This window comes from Dendrobates tinctorius, unplaced genomic scaffold, assembly GCF_039654945.1.
Source record: "Dendrobates tinctorius isolate UK_male_01 unplaced genomic scaffold, ASM3965494v1 ptg000022l, whole genome shotgun sequence".
NCBI classification, from domain to species: domain Eukaryota; kingdom Metazoa; phylum Chordata; class Amphibia; order Anura; family Dendrobatidae; genus Dendrobates; species Dendrobates tinctorius.
Window position 1 is genome coordinate 67758561 of NW_027361690.1, and position 13288 is coordinate 67771848.

At 43.7% G+C, this 13288-nt stretch overlaps 1 protein-coding gene across 4 annotated transcripts in view; it reads left to right on the top strand.

Moving 5' to 3' along the window:
- Positions 1 to 13288, top strand: part of CHD2 (chromodomain helicase DNA binding protein 2) — a 157202-nt gene that overhangs the window by 94959 nt on the left and 48955 nt on the right. For all 4 annotated transcript variants that reach the window (XM_073568752.1, XM_073568749.1, XM_073568751.1 and 1 more), the window contains exons 22-28: positions 1815 to 1963; positions 2069 to 2165; positions 6880 to 6972; positions 7101 to 7274; positions 7759 to 7934; positions 8024 to 8065; positions 8321 to 8460. In XM_073568752.1, coding sequence (XP_073424853.1) covers positions 1815 to 1963; positions 2069 to 2165; positions 6880 to 6972; positions 7101 to 7274; positions 7759 to 7934; positions 8024 to 8065; positions 8321 to 8460 — 871 coding nt within the window. The remainder of the gene's footprint in view (positions 1 to 1814; positions 1964 to 2068; positions 2166 to 6879; positions 6973 to 7100; positions 7275 to 7758; positions 7935 to 8023; positions 8066 to 8320; positions 8461 to 13288) is intronic.

Here is a 13288-nt window from a genome sequence, read left to right on the forward strand (position 1 = left end):
GTAAAGATCAACACTGTTAATATGGGTGGCATATTTTCTTCAGGTACTAAAGTATTGTGGATTAGTTATACTGACAATATCTTGATGTGAACAACAACAGTAAAAAAAAATTAATTTGCCCCTAACTACGTCAGAACCATAATAACAAGGTAACACATCGCACAGTGTGACTTTCAACACCATGGAAACATCTATACATGATTCAGGCAGTATCACGAATTTAAAGTCGTTGTCCACTACTCTGACAACCCCTTCTCAATCCACATGTTTGCCTCTAGTAAAATAACTACACTTCTACTCTCCTCTGGTGCCGACACCGTTCCAGCTGTGTCTGCAGTTGCTCCCCCGGGGCTCACATGACATGTCACATATTATGTCACAACAGTCCTGCATGCAATCAATGCTGGCTTCACTTTCCCTCCTTCACATGAATCAAACTCAAGAGAAAGTGGGCAGCCAGCCACAGTCTAGGTTTTGTTTTGGTATGTGATTCTTCTGAAAGAGGGAGAGAGAAGCCCACGCTGATTGGTTGAAAGGCTCCCGTGACATTACAAAGTGTTATTATTTTACTGGGGGCAAACATGCTGATTGAGACCGAGTTGTCAGAATAGTGGGCAACCCCTTGAAAGAGAACCTATCACACCTTGTACTTGCAGTCAGTCAGAATTATATAGTAAAGGAGAAGATTATATATACGGTATATATATATATATATATATATATATAATATATTCTTTAGTGTGCTCTAATACTATTTTCGAGCCTCCGTGGCTGCATGTCTCGCAGATGTTTGACAGCCACAACACCTACAGGAATTGCCTGTTTGTTAGGCCATCCCTGTATGTGTTGCAGCTGTGACACAGCTGTGAGACGTGCAACCGTGGCGAATTGAACATGTTATTAAATACTGTAGATACTCTATTGGCACACGAGCGTGGTCAGATAACACCGTATCCAAGCACACTCACCTATCACTACTCAGAACCTCTAATCGTAGATCCCAATGATCAGATTGTTTGTGGATGAATAATAATGACTGGTATAAGCCATTTTTCCTTGTGTACACAGTAAGTGATTGGGGAAATTTACACTGCCTGCAGAATATACGGATCATAGTGTTTCTCAAGTATGATATAACAGTATACAGCTGCCTATCCTCAATAGATTGCTGTATGTTCCAGTGTCCCTATACACCTAGCCCTAAACAGCATGCTTGTGCAGTGTGCGAGACGTGTGGGACTGGCAGCCATCCCATATGTATTAGGTCAGCTAAGAGAGAATAAGGTCTAATTTAGACCTGGGGTTTTTGTATAAGAGAAATACGGTCCACTTTCCATTAGTTTTCTTTATTGGATTTGTATCCATTTTTGGTCTGTGTGTACTTTTTTAGTGTTTTGGATGCAAAACAAATCCATGGTTCTCTGCATTAAATAGTAAAAATAATCCAGTACTTGAATGACACGCCGTTTTTTTTCATGGGAAAATTCACTTGAACAGATAAGTTTGATCTACGAGTAGGATTGAAAACGGACATATCTCGGTTTTCCATTTAATTCCCGGAATGCAGATGTGTGAACATGCCCGATAGACTTTAATGGCTACTTGTTTTATACATGAAAAAGAGACATCTGCTTGAGGACTGCAACGTTTGCTGACTTTATTTCTGTGCCCATTATAGGGCTATTATGCATGTACTGTTCTAGTTCTCTTATCATGACACAAGTGCAGTGTTTCACTAGTGGTTTTCGATATGTTTTAATGTCACTTAGCTTTACCTAAAGGCACTAACAGCATGTAAATATCTTACTGTACAGGTGAATATTTACCGCCTTGTAACAAAGGGAACAGTAGAAGAAGAAATCATAGAAAGAGCAAAAAAAAAGATGGTTCTTGACCACCTTGTAATCCAACGTATGGACACCACGGGTCGGACTGTACTGGAAAATAACTCTGGAAATTCAAAGTAAGTACACCCAAACCTTGTGAGATCTGGTCGGCATTGTGTTCTTTCTGCGTGTGGTAGCCATCTATGTATTAGCCATGAAATGACAGTGGTTCTTTGTTCTAGCTCCAACCCATTTAACAAGGAGGAGTTAGCTGCTATTCTTAAGTTTGGAGCAGCAGACCTCTTTAAGGAACCAGAAGGAGAGGAATCAGAACCCCAGGTTAGCGTCACTTACTGTTTGTGTTCGATGTAAATGGGCTGATGTGTTTTCATAGTAATGCTTATACAAGCCCAGTCAGGATAGCGCAGATATCATCACTATGGACAGAGGTCCCGAACGACAAGTGGAAGACTCTCATATGTGCTAATTTATCGACTATATCACGAAGTAATAAAACTACCACAAAGTATAGTATCTACTTTATTTGCTGGTGCTAGTATGAATTGGGACTTATTGTGGAAAATCAGACTTTTTTAATTGCCATGTTAAAGCTAGTCATACGCATGGATGTATATTCTCCAAACTCGTCAAGACCAGCAGTTTACTTTATGCGTATCTGTATTCTCGTACAATGGCAGTTAGATTGTAAAAACCATCACCAGTTTGGGGACGCCCTTTCTACACAGTGAGACTGGTGACTCTTCTAAATATAATCTTCTGTGAAAAGTGCCCAGAAATAGACGTAACTCAAGCAAAAGGCAGGCCCGAACTTCTGAGTCGTGGGATCTTGGCTTGCAAAGAGGGAATCCAGAATATTGTGCAACCCCCTTTGCTTTGAAAGAGTGAGATCTCACACTTTTCTCTAACCCAGCGCTGCCACGAACGTCCAACGGTAACAGTATTAGAGCAGTTATCGTTCAGTGACATCTTAGAAAAGTATGCGTCAGAAGTTAATAGCGTAAAGAGCGCAGTCTTGCTCTTTCACTGTGAAAATGGCCTTGGAGAATTGTGTAATCCTATTCTGCACTCGGAATCCCACTACCCAGTTGTGGGAACCCGACTTTTGCTACAAAGTCAGACCCTTTGAGGGGGGGGGGGCATTAGGGTTACTTTTGAACACTTTTGACAATAACTTACATTTTGAAAAATTACAACAAGTCTGGGTCTGCCCACTGGTCTAAAAAGTGCAGCTCCAGACAGGTGATTGGTACTCTTTACATATACAGTGGATATAAAAAGTCTATGCACCCTTGTAAAAATGCCAGGTTTTTCTCTTTAAAAAAAAAAAAAAACATACCAAGTAGAATATTTCAGAACTTTTTCCACCTCTAATGTCACCCATGTTTGCAAAACCATTGGAAAACAATCTAAAATCTTTTTAAGGATAAAAATAGCAAAACTGAATTAATGTGGTTGAATACATGTGATATATATGTATATAGGTGGGCACCACGGAAAATATGACATGAATATGATAACTGGGTGCAACACTGTGCCAAGTGCATCAAATGAAAAAAGGGAGAAAAGAGACACGAGATAACATGCACGCAACAGCAGAATGTCCATGTGAAAAAAGGCTTTTATTGACATACAATAGCCAGAGAGATCCAAGTGTACAATAAAAACAATTAAAAACCACAAATGAAACAAAAGTGGGCAGGTGGAGAACACATGCAGTGCAGTATACAAAGGAAGAAATGTTTTATATAAATGAATGTTTCAAAAAAATGCATTCACAGCAATGCCCTCTATCACCATATAATATGCATAAAATGTTTAGTATAAACATATGGACAATTTGCAGCAATGAAGTCCGATCAGTCTAATAGTCACTTGTAGGTATGTAAACAATCCAAATGATTACCATGCAAGTCCATAGATGAGGGAAGGCAATTGCTGGATCACATGAAAATTACCTAAGCATACTCACACTGCCCACAGAACCCAACGCGTGTCGCTGCTAACCTGCAGCTTCGTCAGGGGAATACATGTGCACACCCTCTTAGAATTGAGAATTTGGATGTGTGCCGAATTGACCAAACACACTTATACTGTTACATAATAGTCAGTCCACAACTACCACTGTTTACAGTGATTCTGATTAATCCCATATAAAGTTTAGCTTCTGTTAGGATTTTCCAGACATTTTCTTAGTTTGCATTTTACTGCAAAAGCCGTGGTCTGTAAACAGCTTACAACACAAAGGGATCTCATTATTGAAAGTTATTAGTCAGGAGAAGAGTACAGTTAAATTTCCAAGGCATTAGATATAGTATAGAACACTGTGAAGAAGGGAGTTAAAATTTGACACAACATGACATTAATTTGACACAACATGACATTACTTGCAGTCAGAAGTCCCTCAAAAATTGATGAAAATGCAAGAAGAAAATTGGTCAGGGAGAGTGCCAAGAGACCATAGACAACATTTAAGGAGCTGCACCAATTTCTAGGAAGTCCTGGTTGTATACTGCATGTGATGAAAATCTCCCATATTCTTCATATGTCTTATCTTTGGGGTATGGTGGTATGGCAGTAGGCTTTTCTTACAAAGAAAAACATTGAAGCACGGCTATGTTTTGCAAAACCTTCATCAAGTCTGTCAAAAGCATGTGGGAAAACGACTTATAATCTGATGAGACCAAGATAGATTTTTTTTTTTTTTGGCCATAATTCCAAAAGATATGTTTGGTACAGAGCCAACATTGCATATCAACCAAAAGAGCATCATACGCACAGTGAAGCATGGTGGAGGCAGCATTATGCTTTTTCGACTGCTGGATCTGAGACTTTAGTAAAATTGAAGGGAATTATGAACAGTACAAATGTCAGACCATTTTGCATCAAAACTGTCAGACCTACACTAAAATGCTGAAGCGGAAGAGAAAGTTCACCTTTCAGCACGATAACGACCTTAAACATACTTATAAATCAACATAAGAATGGATTCTCCATAAGAAAATCAAAGGTTTAGAATGGCCCAGACCGGAATCCAATTTAAAATTTTGTAGGAAGTCTGAAGGGGGCGACATATACTGGAGATGCCCTAACAATCTGACAGATTTGGAGCGTTACTGCAAAGAAGAATGTGGAAAGATTGCTAATTCTAGATGTGTAATGCTAATAGACTCCCCCTAAAAAAACCCTTTTAACAGGACTGTGTAAACTTTTTATATCCACTGTACTCGTGATATACATTGCTTAGAGTAAAGAAAGGTATGCAGAATAGAGATGGGCGGACACCTGGATGTTCAGGGTTCAGCCGAACAGTTACAAAAAGTTTGGGTGCCAGAACAGGACCCGGACCCCATTCACTTGAATTGTGGGACCGAACATCCAGTGTTTGCTGCGCTGTTATGTGAATGACAGCGCGGCAAACACAGCTTCTGATCGGTGGGGAAATCATCCCCACCGGTCAGAGAGGCACGGTTCCCACACTATCAAAAGACAGCGGGAGCACGCTCAGCTGTGATCGGAGGTGTAAAGTTTACCTCCAGTCACTGGTGTCAGCTGATGTGACTACTGATCCCATCATCCGACACCTGCTACCACTCATTACAGTGAGAGCAGGAGCGGCGGATGAGAGTATTCATTAGCCGCTCCTGCGCTGTAAATAAATAATAAAAAAAAACAAAAAACATTGTGGGTATTTTTGCTAACCAGCTAGAAAAAACTCACAGCTGGGGGCTGCAAACCTCAACTGTCAGCTTCAGCAAGGCTAAATATCAAGAATAGAGGGGTCCCACTTATTTAAATAAATAATTTAACAAACGGCATGGGGTCCCCCCAATTTTTGACAACCAACCTTGCTAAAGCAGACTGCTGGGGGCTGGTATTCTCAGGCTGGTATGGGGCCATGGATATTGCCCCCCCCCCCCAGCCTAAAAATAGCAGCCTGCAGCTGCCCAGAAAAGGTACATCTATTAGAATTAAGCGTTTAGATAAAAAATGGAAAACTGTGATTAGTCTTATTTAAAAAAAGAAAAAGGACTTTATTCTGGCTGTGACTTTATTTTCCATACAACTATTGTATTAGTAATGGATAGGTGTCTTATAGGTGCCTCTCCATTACTAAGCCATTGACCTGATGTCACCTGACAATACAAAGGTGTCATCAACCCCACTTGACACCGCTACAGGGCATGTGGGAAGAGCCGAGCAAAGCGCCAGAATTGGCGCATCTAATAGATGTGCCTTTTCTGGGCCGCTGCAGGCTACTATTTTTAGGCTGGGGAGGGGGGGCAATATTCATGGCACCTTACCAGCCTGAGAATACCAGCCCCCAGCTGTCTGCTTTAGCAAGGTTGGTTGTCAAAAATGAGGGGGGACCCCAAGCCGTTTTTTTTTTGTTTTTTTTAAATTATTAATATAAATAATTAAAAAAACGGCATGAGGACCCCTCTATTATTCATAACCAGCCTTGCTGAAGGTGACAGCTTAGGGTTGCAGCCCCCAGCTATGAGTTTTGTCTGGTTGGTTAGCAAAAATACAGGGGAACCCACGCCATTTAAATTATTTATTTACATCGCAGCAGCGGCTTATGAATACTCCCATCCACCGCTCCTGCTCTCACTATAATAAACGACTGCCTGTGTCGGATGATGGGATCAGTAGTCCTATCAGCTGACACCAGTAACTGGAGGTAAGCTTTATACCTCCAATCACAGCTGAGCGCTCTCCTGGTGAAGTCCGTGTTCGGTGTCCATGCTTTAATGTTCGGGTTCGCTCATCTGTAATGCTGAAGTATGGCAGCCCAGTGTATGCTGAATAACGTTGGGTGTGTGGGGACACATGGGTTTGTTCTATGTGCGATGACTCCTCCCAGCGCATTTATCAAATGTGAAGTAAAGACGAGATGTACAAACTTAATTTTTACTATACAGCACTGGATCTATTGTCAACGACTAGATATTTGCAATCTCTCCAGTGTATATCTTCTGTCATCTAATCTATGTTTTTATGATTTCTCTTGTTTTCTCTTATTCACCAATAGGAAATGGATATTGATGAAATTTTACGTCTCGCAGAGACCAGAGAGAACGAGCCTAGTTCTAGTGCAACCGATGAGCTGCTGTCTCAGTTCAAGGTAAGCTGCAGCTCCAGTATCGACTGATGGAATATTGTCTACTGTAGATTTTGCTGTCAGAACCACGCATATACGGCCATTGTGATAAGAACTTGTAATAGATAAGGTCGTTCTGCGTCCTGTTTCAGGTGGCTAACTTTGCAACCATGGAAGAAGTAGAACAGGTGCCTCAAAATGAAGGGCAAATAGATTGGGAGAATATCATTCCTGAGGAGCAGAGGAAAAAAGTAGAAGAGGAAGCCCGGCAAAAAGAGCTGGAAGAAATCTACATGCTCCCTAGGATTCGAAGCTTAAACAAAAAGGTAGAATCTGGAATAAAGTACTTAACCTTCTCACAACCAGGCGATTTTTCATTTATGTGCTTTAGTTTTCTCCTTGCTTTCTTCCTAGAGCCATAACTTTTTTTTATTTTCCTTTGTCGACCTAGACATGAGGGCTTGTAATTTGCTGGATAGGCTGAGAGTTTTGAATGACAATATTCACTGAAAACAATTCACTGAAGTGGGTTAAAATGGTAACAAAAATAATTATTCCACCAGGAGTTTTGAGTTTTGTTTTTCCAGCATTCATAATACAGTAAAAAAATAGCCTGACAATGATGAGTGGTTAAATAAAATTCAGAAGTAGGAGAAAAGAAAAAAAAATTGGTTAATGTCGACATTCTGAAAACAGTCAGTTTTTTATGGGTTTGTCAATGTAGCAATGTGAGGGCTTGATGTTAGCATGGTGTGCTTGTTTTATCGGTACTGTGTTGGGGTACAGAGATATTTTGATTGCTTTTTATAGGCCCAGGCAAATGAAAGCGAATCCGATCAGGAATCCAAGCAGAAAGCTCAGCGATCCTCTGGCTCCGAGAGTGATTCTGACGACTCGGATGATGGCAGAAAACCCAAACGCAGAGGACGTCCTCGCAGTGTTCGTAAGGACACAGTGGAGGGTTTTACAGATGCAGAGATTAGGAGGTATCAGGACAAGCCTTTATTTACTACGCTGAGTGAACTATCTGAAAATATGATTTCCCATTTTACATTCTTGATTTTTTTTCTGTTAGGTTTATAAAAGCCTATAAAAAGTTTCCCACTCCACTTGAAAGGTATATTGCTTACTTCTACATCTACACCCACCTCTCGTGTCTACCTTTTTTTTCTTCATAGATTGTAAGCTTTTGAGCAGGGCCCTCATTCCTCTTGGTATCTGTTATGATCTATGTGGTTATTGTTATGCTGTAATGTCTATTGTCTGTACAAGTCCCCTCTAAAATGTTTTACATCTGGCTTCTTAAAAATTAGTAGTTGTCACTTTCTATGACACTAAGCTCCTTTTTTTTTTTTTTGAATGTCTGTTAAAGGCTTGAGTGCATCGCACGAGATGCAGAACTCCTGGAGAAATCGGTGGCAGATCTGAAGAGATTGGGAGATCTTTTGCACTCAAGCTGTGCTTCAGCCATGCAGGAGTTCGGAGAACAATTGAAAGAGAATCCTACTGATGGTATGCAGCTCCCTAATGGATGAAGAAATATTTTAATAACTGTGGATGTAGTCTGTGGCAGCCAATCAGATCACATCTTTCACTTTCTAACATAAACTGAAAAAGGAAAGATGATTGGGGTTTGCACAGAACTGATGCACTTTGTGGCACTAGTTTTTTTTTCTTTCCCTAAAGTGTATACAAATTTCAATTAGTATTAGTCTTTAACCCCCTCACCACCTTGGGATTTTCCATTTTTGCGTTTTCGTTTCTTTGCTTCCCTTCTTCCCAGAGCCATAACTTTTTTTTTTTTTAGTTTTCTGTCAATATGACCATGTGAGGGCTTGTTTTTTGCTGGTCAGTTTGTACTTTTGAATGACCGCATTGATTTAACCACTTTCAATAAATGCTAAAAATGACCTGACTTTGTGATTCTCCAGGTCTTTACGAGTTTGCAGATACCAAAAATGTATAGGATTGTTTGTTTTTGTAGTTTGATAGATCGGGCGTTTCTGAAAGCGGCGATACCAAATATATGTATTTATCTTCTTTTTTTTTTTTTTTTTTTAATGTGGCAAAAGGGGGGTGATTTTATCTTTTTTATATTTTTTAAAAGAATTTTTTTAATTTTACTTTTTAAAACTTTACTGTTCACGTGCTTCAATAGTCTACTTAGGATTCTTGACGCTGCGCTCCTAGCAAAACTTCAATGAAAAGCACAGGGGAGTCTCCTTCAAACCCACCAGATGTCATGCCAACCCATCACCGACAACATGATTATGTGACAGTCTCCAATGGGAAAAGTTTTTGACGCTCTCATGTAAGGCTAGTTTCACACTTGCGTTCTGGATGACTGCCTACTTCCTCCTTTCTTCCTCCGTGAAGCTCCGCCTACGCTCCACCTACTTCTGTATGCGTCCTGCATTTCCCTGCGTACCTATCTTTAACATTGGGTACGCAGGGACATGCGGCGTATGCTAATGCGTCCCCATTCGGCGATTTGCTGTGTGCGGCGACCGCACGATAACGTAAAATTTTGTGTTTCCGTGCGGTCGCCACACATGTCAAATCGCTGCATGCGGACGCATCCACATGCAACGCATGTCCCTGCATACCCAAGGTTAAAGATAGGTATGCAGGGATACACAGGATGTATACAGAAGTAGGTGGAGCTTCAGGGAAGAAGTAGGCAGCCATGCGCAGCCACCCTGAATGCAAGTGTGAAACCAGCCTTAGATGCTGTTGTCAGAGGTTGAGAGCTGCATTTAACATGTTAACAGCCGCAGTTGGATCACGCTTCCACCCACGGCTGTTAGAGGCACATGTCAGCTGTTCAAATCAGCTGTCATTTGCAGGGAAAGATGCGGGCTCAGCACCGGAGTCCACATCAAAGGGAGGGAGGCGACATATGATATATATAAATAATAATATAGGTATGTTATAGGTCGTAAATGGGTTAAAGCACTATACTGAAGAGTTGAACATGTCATTACAGTCTAAGGCTGAATTCAGACATGGGTGAAACGCGATCTATGTATGGAACTGATGTACAACTGGCCACAAGTCTCTTTTCCCAAACTCAGCATCCTCATAGGCGTATACAGTATAACGCTGTTGAGTTTGGGTTGGGAGAGCCGTGACCAGTCTGTCCATGGTATCCTGTGCATAGGCCGTGTTTTTCAGACATCTCCGATCTAAGTTTTATCAGCAAAGTCCAAAATGTATTTTAAAAAATTACAACTTGAGTAACAAATTCATTTGTTAGGGTCCAGAGACTTGTAGCCATCACAGTTCAGCAAAAACCCCATTGACTTGAAGATTATTAATAACCACTAAGAATTTTATTTATATACTAGCTGAAGAGCCCGGCGTTGCCCGGGCATAGTAACTAACTACAGTTAGTTATAACAAATTATAATGATTATATATAATATATATGTAACGCTGAGTATAGAGCCCCACCCACTCCACATAGCCACATTCACTATAATATCCCACATCATTCCGTCAGCCAAAGCTACCGGACTACTACCCCTAATATCCCACATCATCCCATCAGAGCCACCGGATTACTACTCCTAATATCCCACATCATCCCATCAGCCAGAGCCACCGGACTACTACCACTAATATCCCACATCATCCCGTCAGAGCCGCTGAGGGATATACCCTAACTTCCATACCGGAGATCCCTTTAAGAGAGGCCTGGGGTCAGTACCAAAGCACAGAGTGGACTTGCCGTCACTTCCATACCGGGAATCTCTTTAAGAGGGGCCTGGGGTCAGAATCAGAGTACAGAGTGGATTTGCCTTCACTTTCATACCAATGATCCCTTTAAGAGAGACTGGGATCAGAACCAGAGCTCTGAGTGGATTTGCCCTGACTTGCTTACCAATGATCCCTTTAATAGAATCCTGGGGTCAGAATCAGAGCACTGAGGGATTTGCCCTAAATTCCATACAGGAGATCCCTTTAAGAGAGCCTGGGGTCAAAACCAGAACGCTGAGTGGAATTTCCCTAACTTCCATACTGGGGATCCCTTTAAGAGAGCCTGGGGTCAGTACCAAAGCACAGAGTGGATTTGCCCTGACTTCCATACCGGGGATCCCTTTAACCTCTTCGCGACCGCCCACAGTAGATAAACGTTGGCGCTTGCTGGGCTTTGTGCAGCGCCGACGTTTATCTACTGTCGGCGGTTTTGTGCCCCCCGGGACCCCCTCATACCTTGTAACGCGGGGATCCCGGTGCACAATGCATGCTGGGACCCCCGACGTCATCGAGACCTGATTGGTTCAGGTCCTGATGACGTCGCGTCACAGCAGCCAATGAGAGAGCTCGCTGGGAAAGCTGTTGTTTCCCGGCGATCTCCCTCATTATAACGCGACTTCTCCTCTGAGCTCATGCTGACAGATGAGCAGAGGTGAAGCAGCGTTACAGTGTGACTAGATCGCTGCCTGGCACAGCTGATCGCTGCCTGGCACAGCTGTGTCAGGCAGCGATCTTGTCACACAGTAACGCTGCTTCACCTCTGCTCATCTGTCAGTGTGAGATCAGAGGAGAAGTGGCGTTACTATGTGCCGGGCAGCGATCTTGTCACATAGTAACGCTGCTTCTCCTCTGATCATCTGCCAGTGTGAGATCAGAGGAGAAGTGGCGTTACTATGAGTCAAAAATACAAAAAATAAAAAACACAAAAATAAAAAAAAAAGTAAAGAAAAAAAAAGCAGGTAGGCAGGCTAGGGTTAGGGCTAGGGTTAGGGCTAGAGTTAGGGGTGTGTTGGGGTTAGGGTTGGAATTCGAATTGGGGGTTTCCACTGTTTAGGCACATCAGGGGCTCTGTAAATGCAATATGACGCCCGCAGACCATTCCATCAAAGTCTGCATTCCAGAACGTTACTACTTCCCTTCCGAGCCCCACCGTGTGCCCAAACAGTGGTCCCCCCCCCCCACATGTGGGGTACCAGCGTACTCAGGACAAATTGGACAACAACTCTTAGGGTCCAATTTCTCCTGTTACCCTTGTGAAAATAAAAATTGGGAGCTAAAAGATCATTTCTCGTTTGCCTTATTGGGGGACACAGAGACCATGGGTGTATGCTGCTGCCACTAGGAGGCTGACACTATGCACAAAAAAAGGTTAGCCCCTCCTCCGCCGTATACACCCCACCGACCGGCAGGAAGTTCCTCAGTTTAGCTTAGTGTCAGTAGGAGGTGGACACGGGTCTTTGATTAGACCCATATCTACCTCGATGTGCTTCGTTTCTTTTCAGGTTTTTCCGGAGGGATACAGTGTGAATAGTCACATCTGTAGTCCCACAAAGAGACTATGAGTACGGCGTGTACTGCCACCCCGTATCCTCATAAGTCTACAGCAGGACCAAGACCCCCTAACATGGATGTGGCGTTCCAGATGGTCCTCGCTCCCCGTCTCCCACCCACTCGCCTACCAGAGCCGGTCGGTCGGTTGAGGCGCAGGATACTCTCTTTGAAACAGTACGCTGGATGAAACGGATCAGGAGGGTAAGTATGAGACCTGAGTCCCATTCTCCCCTGCGGATTCCACGCCAGGCCATTCCATGGATTTTTCGGCAGCGGTCGCTGTGACAGTGCTGCGACGCCTCCGCGTCGTCTCCAGGCGGCCGCTGCAGCTATTTGGGCCCTGGCTGGTTATCGGACAGCTCTTTCCCCCCCCTCTGCCGGGCCCTAGCTGTCCTCAGTAGCGGCCACCGCGGCGGTTCTGCGACGCCTCCGCGCCGCCCTGTGCTGACAGGCGGCCGCCTCTTCTAATCCAGGCCCCGGCTTCATCTGGGGCCTTGTCCGGCGTCGCGGCCACGCCCCCCGCCTCCATCCTCGGGCGGGCTTCCCTGCCGCCCGCTCTAAGCCCGCCCACGGCCTCCCCTCAGGTTGAGCGTCACGGAGGCGGCGCCGTTCCTCCCACCTACCATCTTAGCGGGCGGCACCATTTTTATCATCGGCGCCTAGCCCCGCCTCCCTCCCTCCTCTGCATCTGCAGGAAAGCGCGCGCTTCCTGCTCGGCTCCTCTCTGGCTGCCGCCATTTTCACAGCCTGTCAGCCGGACGCTGTTCCCTCAGCCGTGCCCCTGCAAGCCGGACGAACCGTGCATCTCCATTTATTGGAAGCTGCGATAGGACACCGGACCGTGAGTAGCTCTGCATACTGCAGACTGACACCCTCCTCTGCCTCCTGTCCCCCAACCTTCCGGCAAGGCTTCAGTGACTGTCCGTCAGTATGTCTAATTCTAAGTCTGACCGCGCTCGTCCCCCTGCCTCCTCTGGCACCTTAGTCAAGTACTTTGCGTGCTCTTCTTGCAATCGCAAACTTCCCTCAG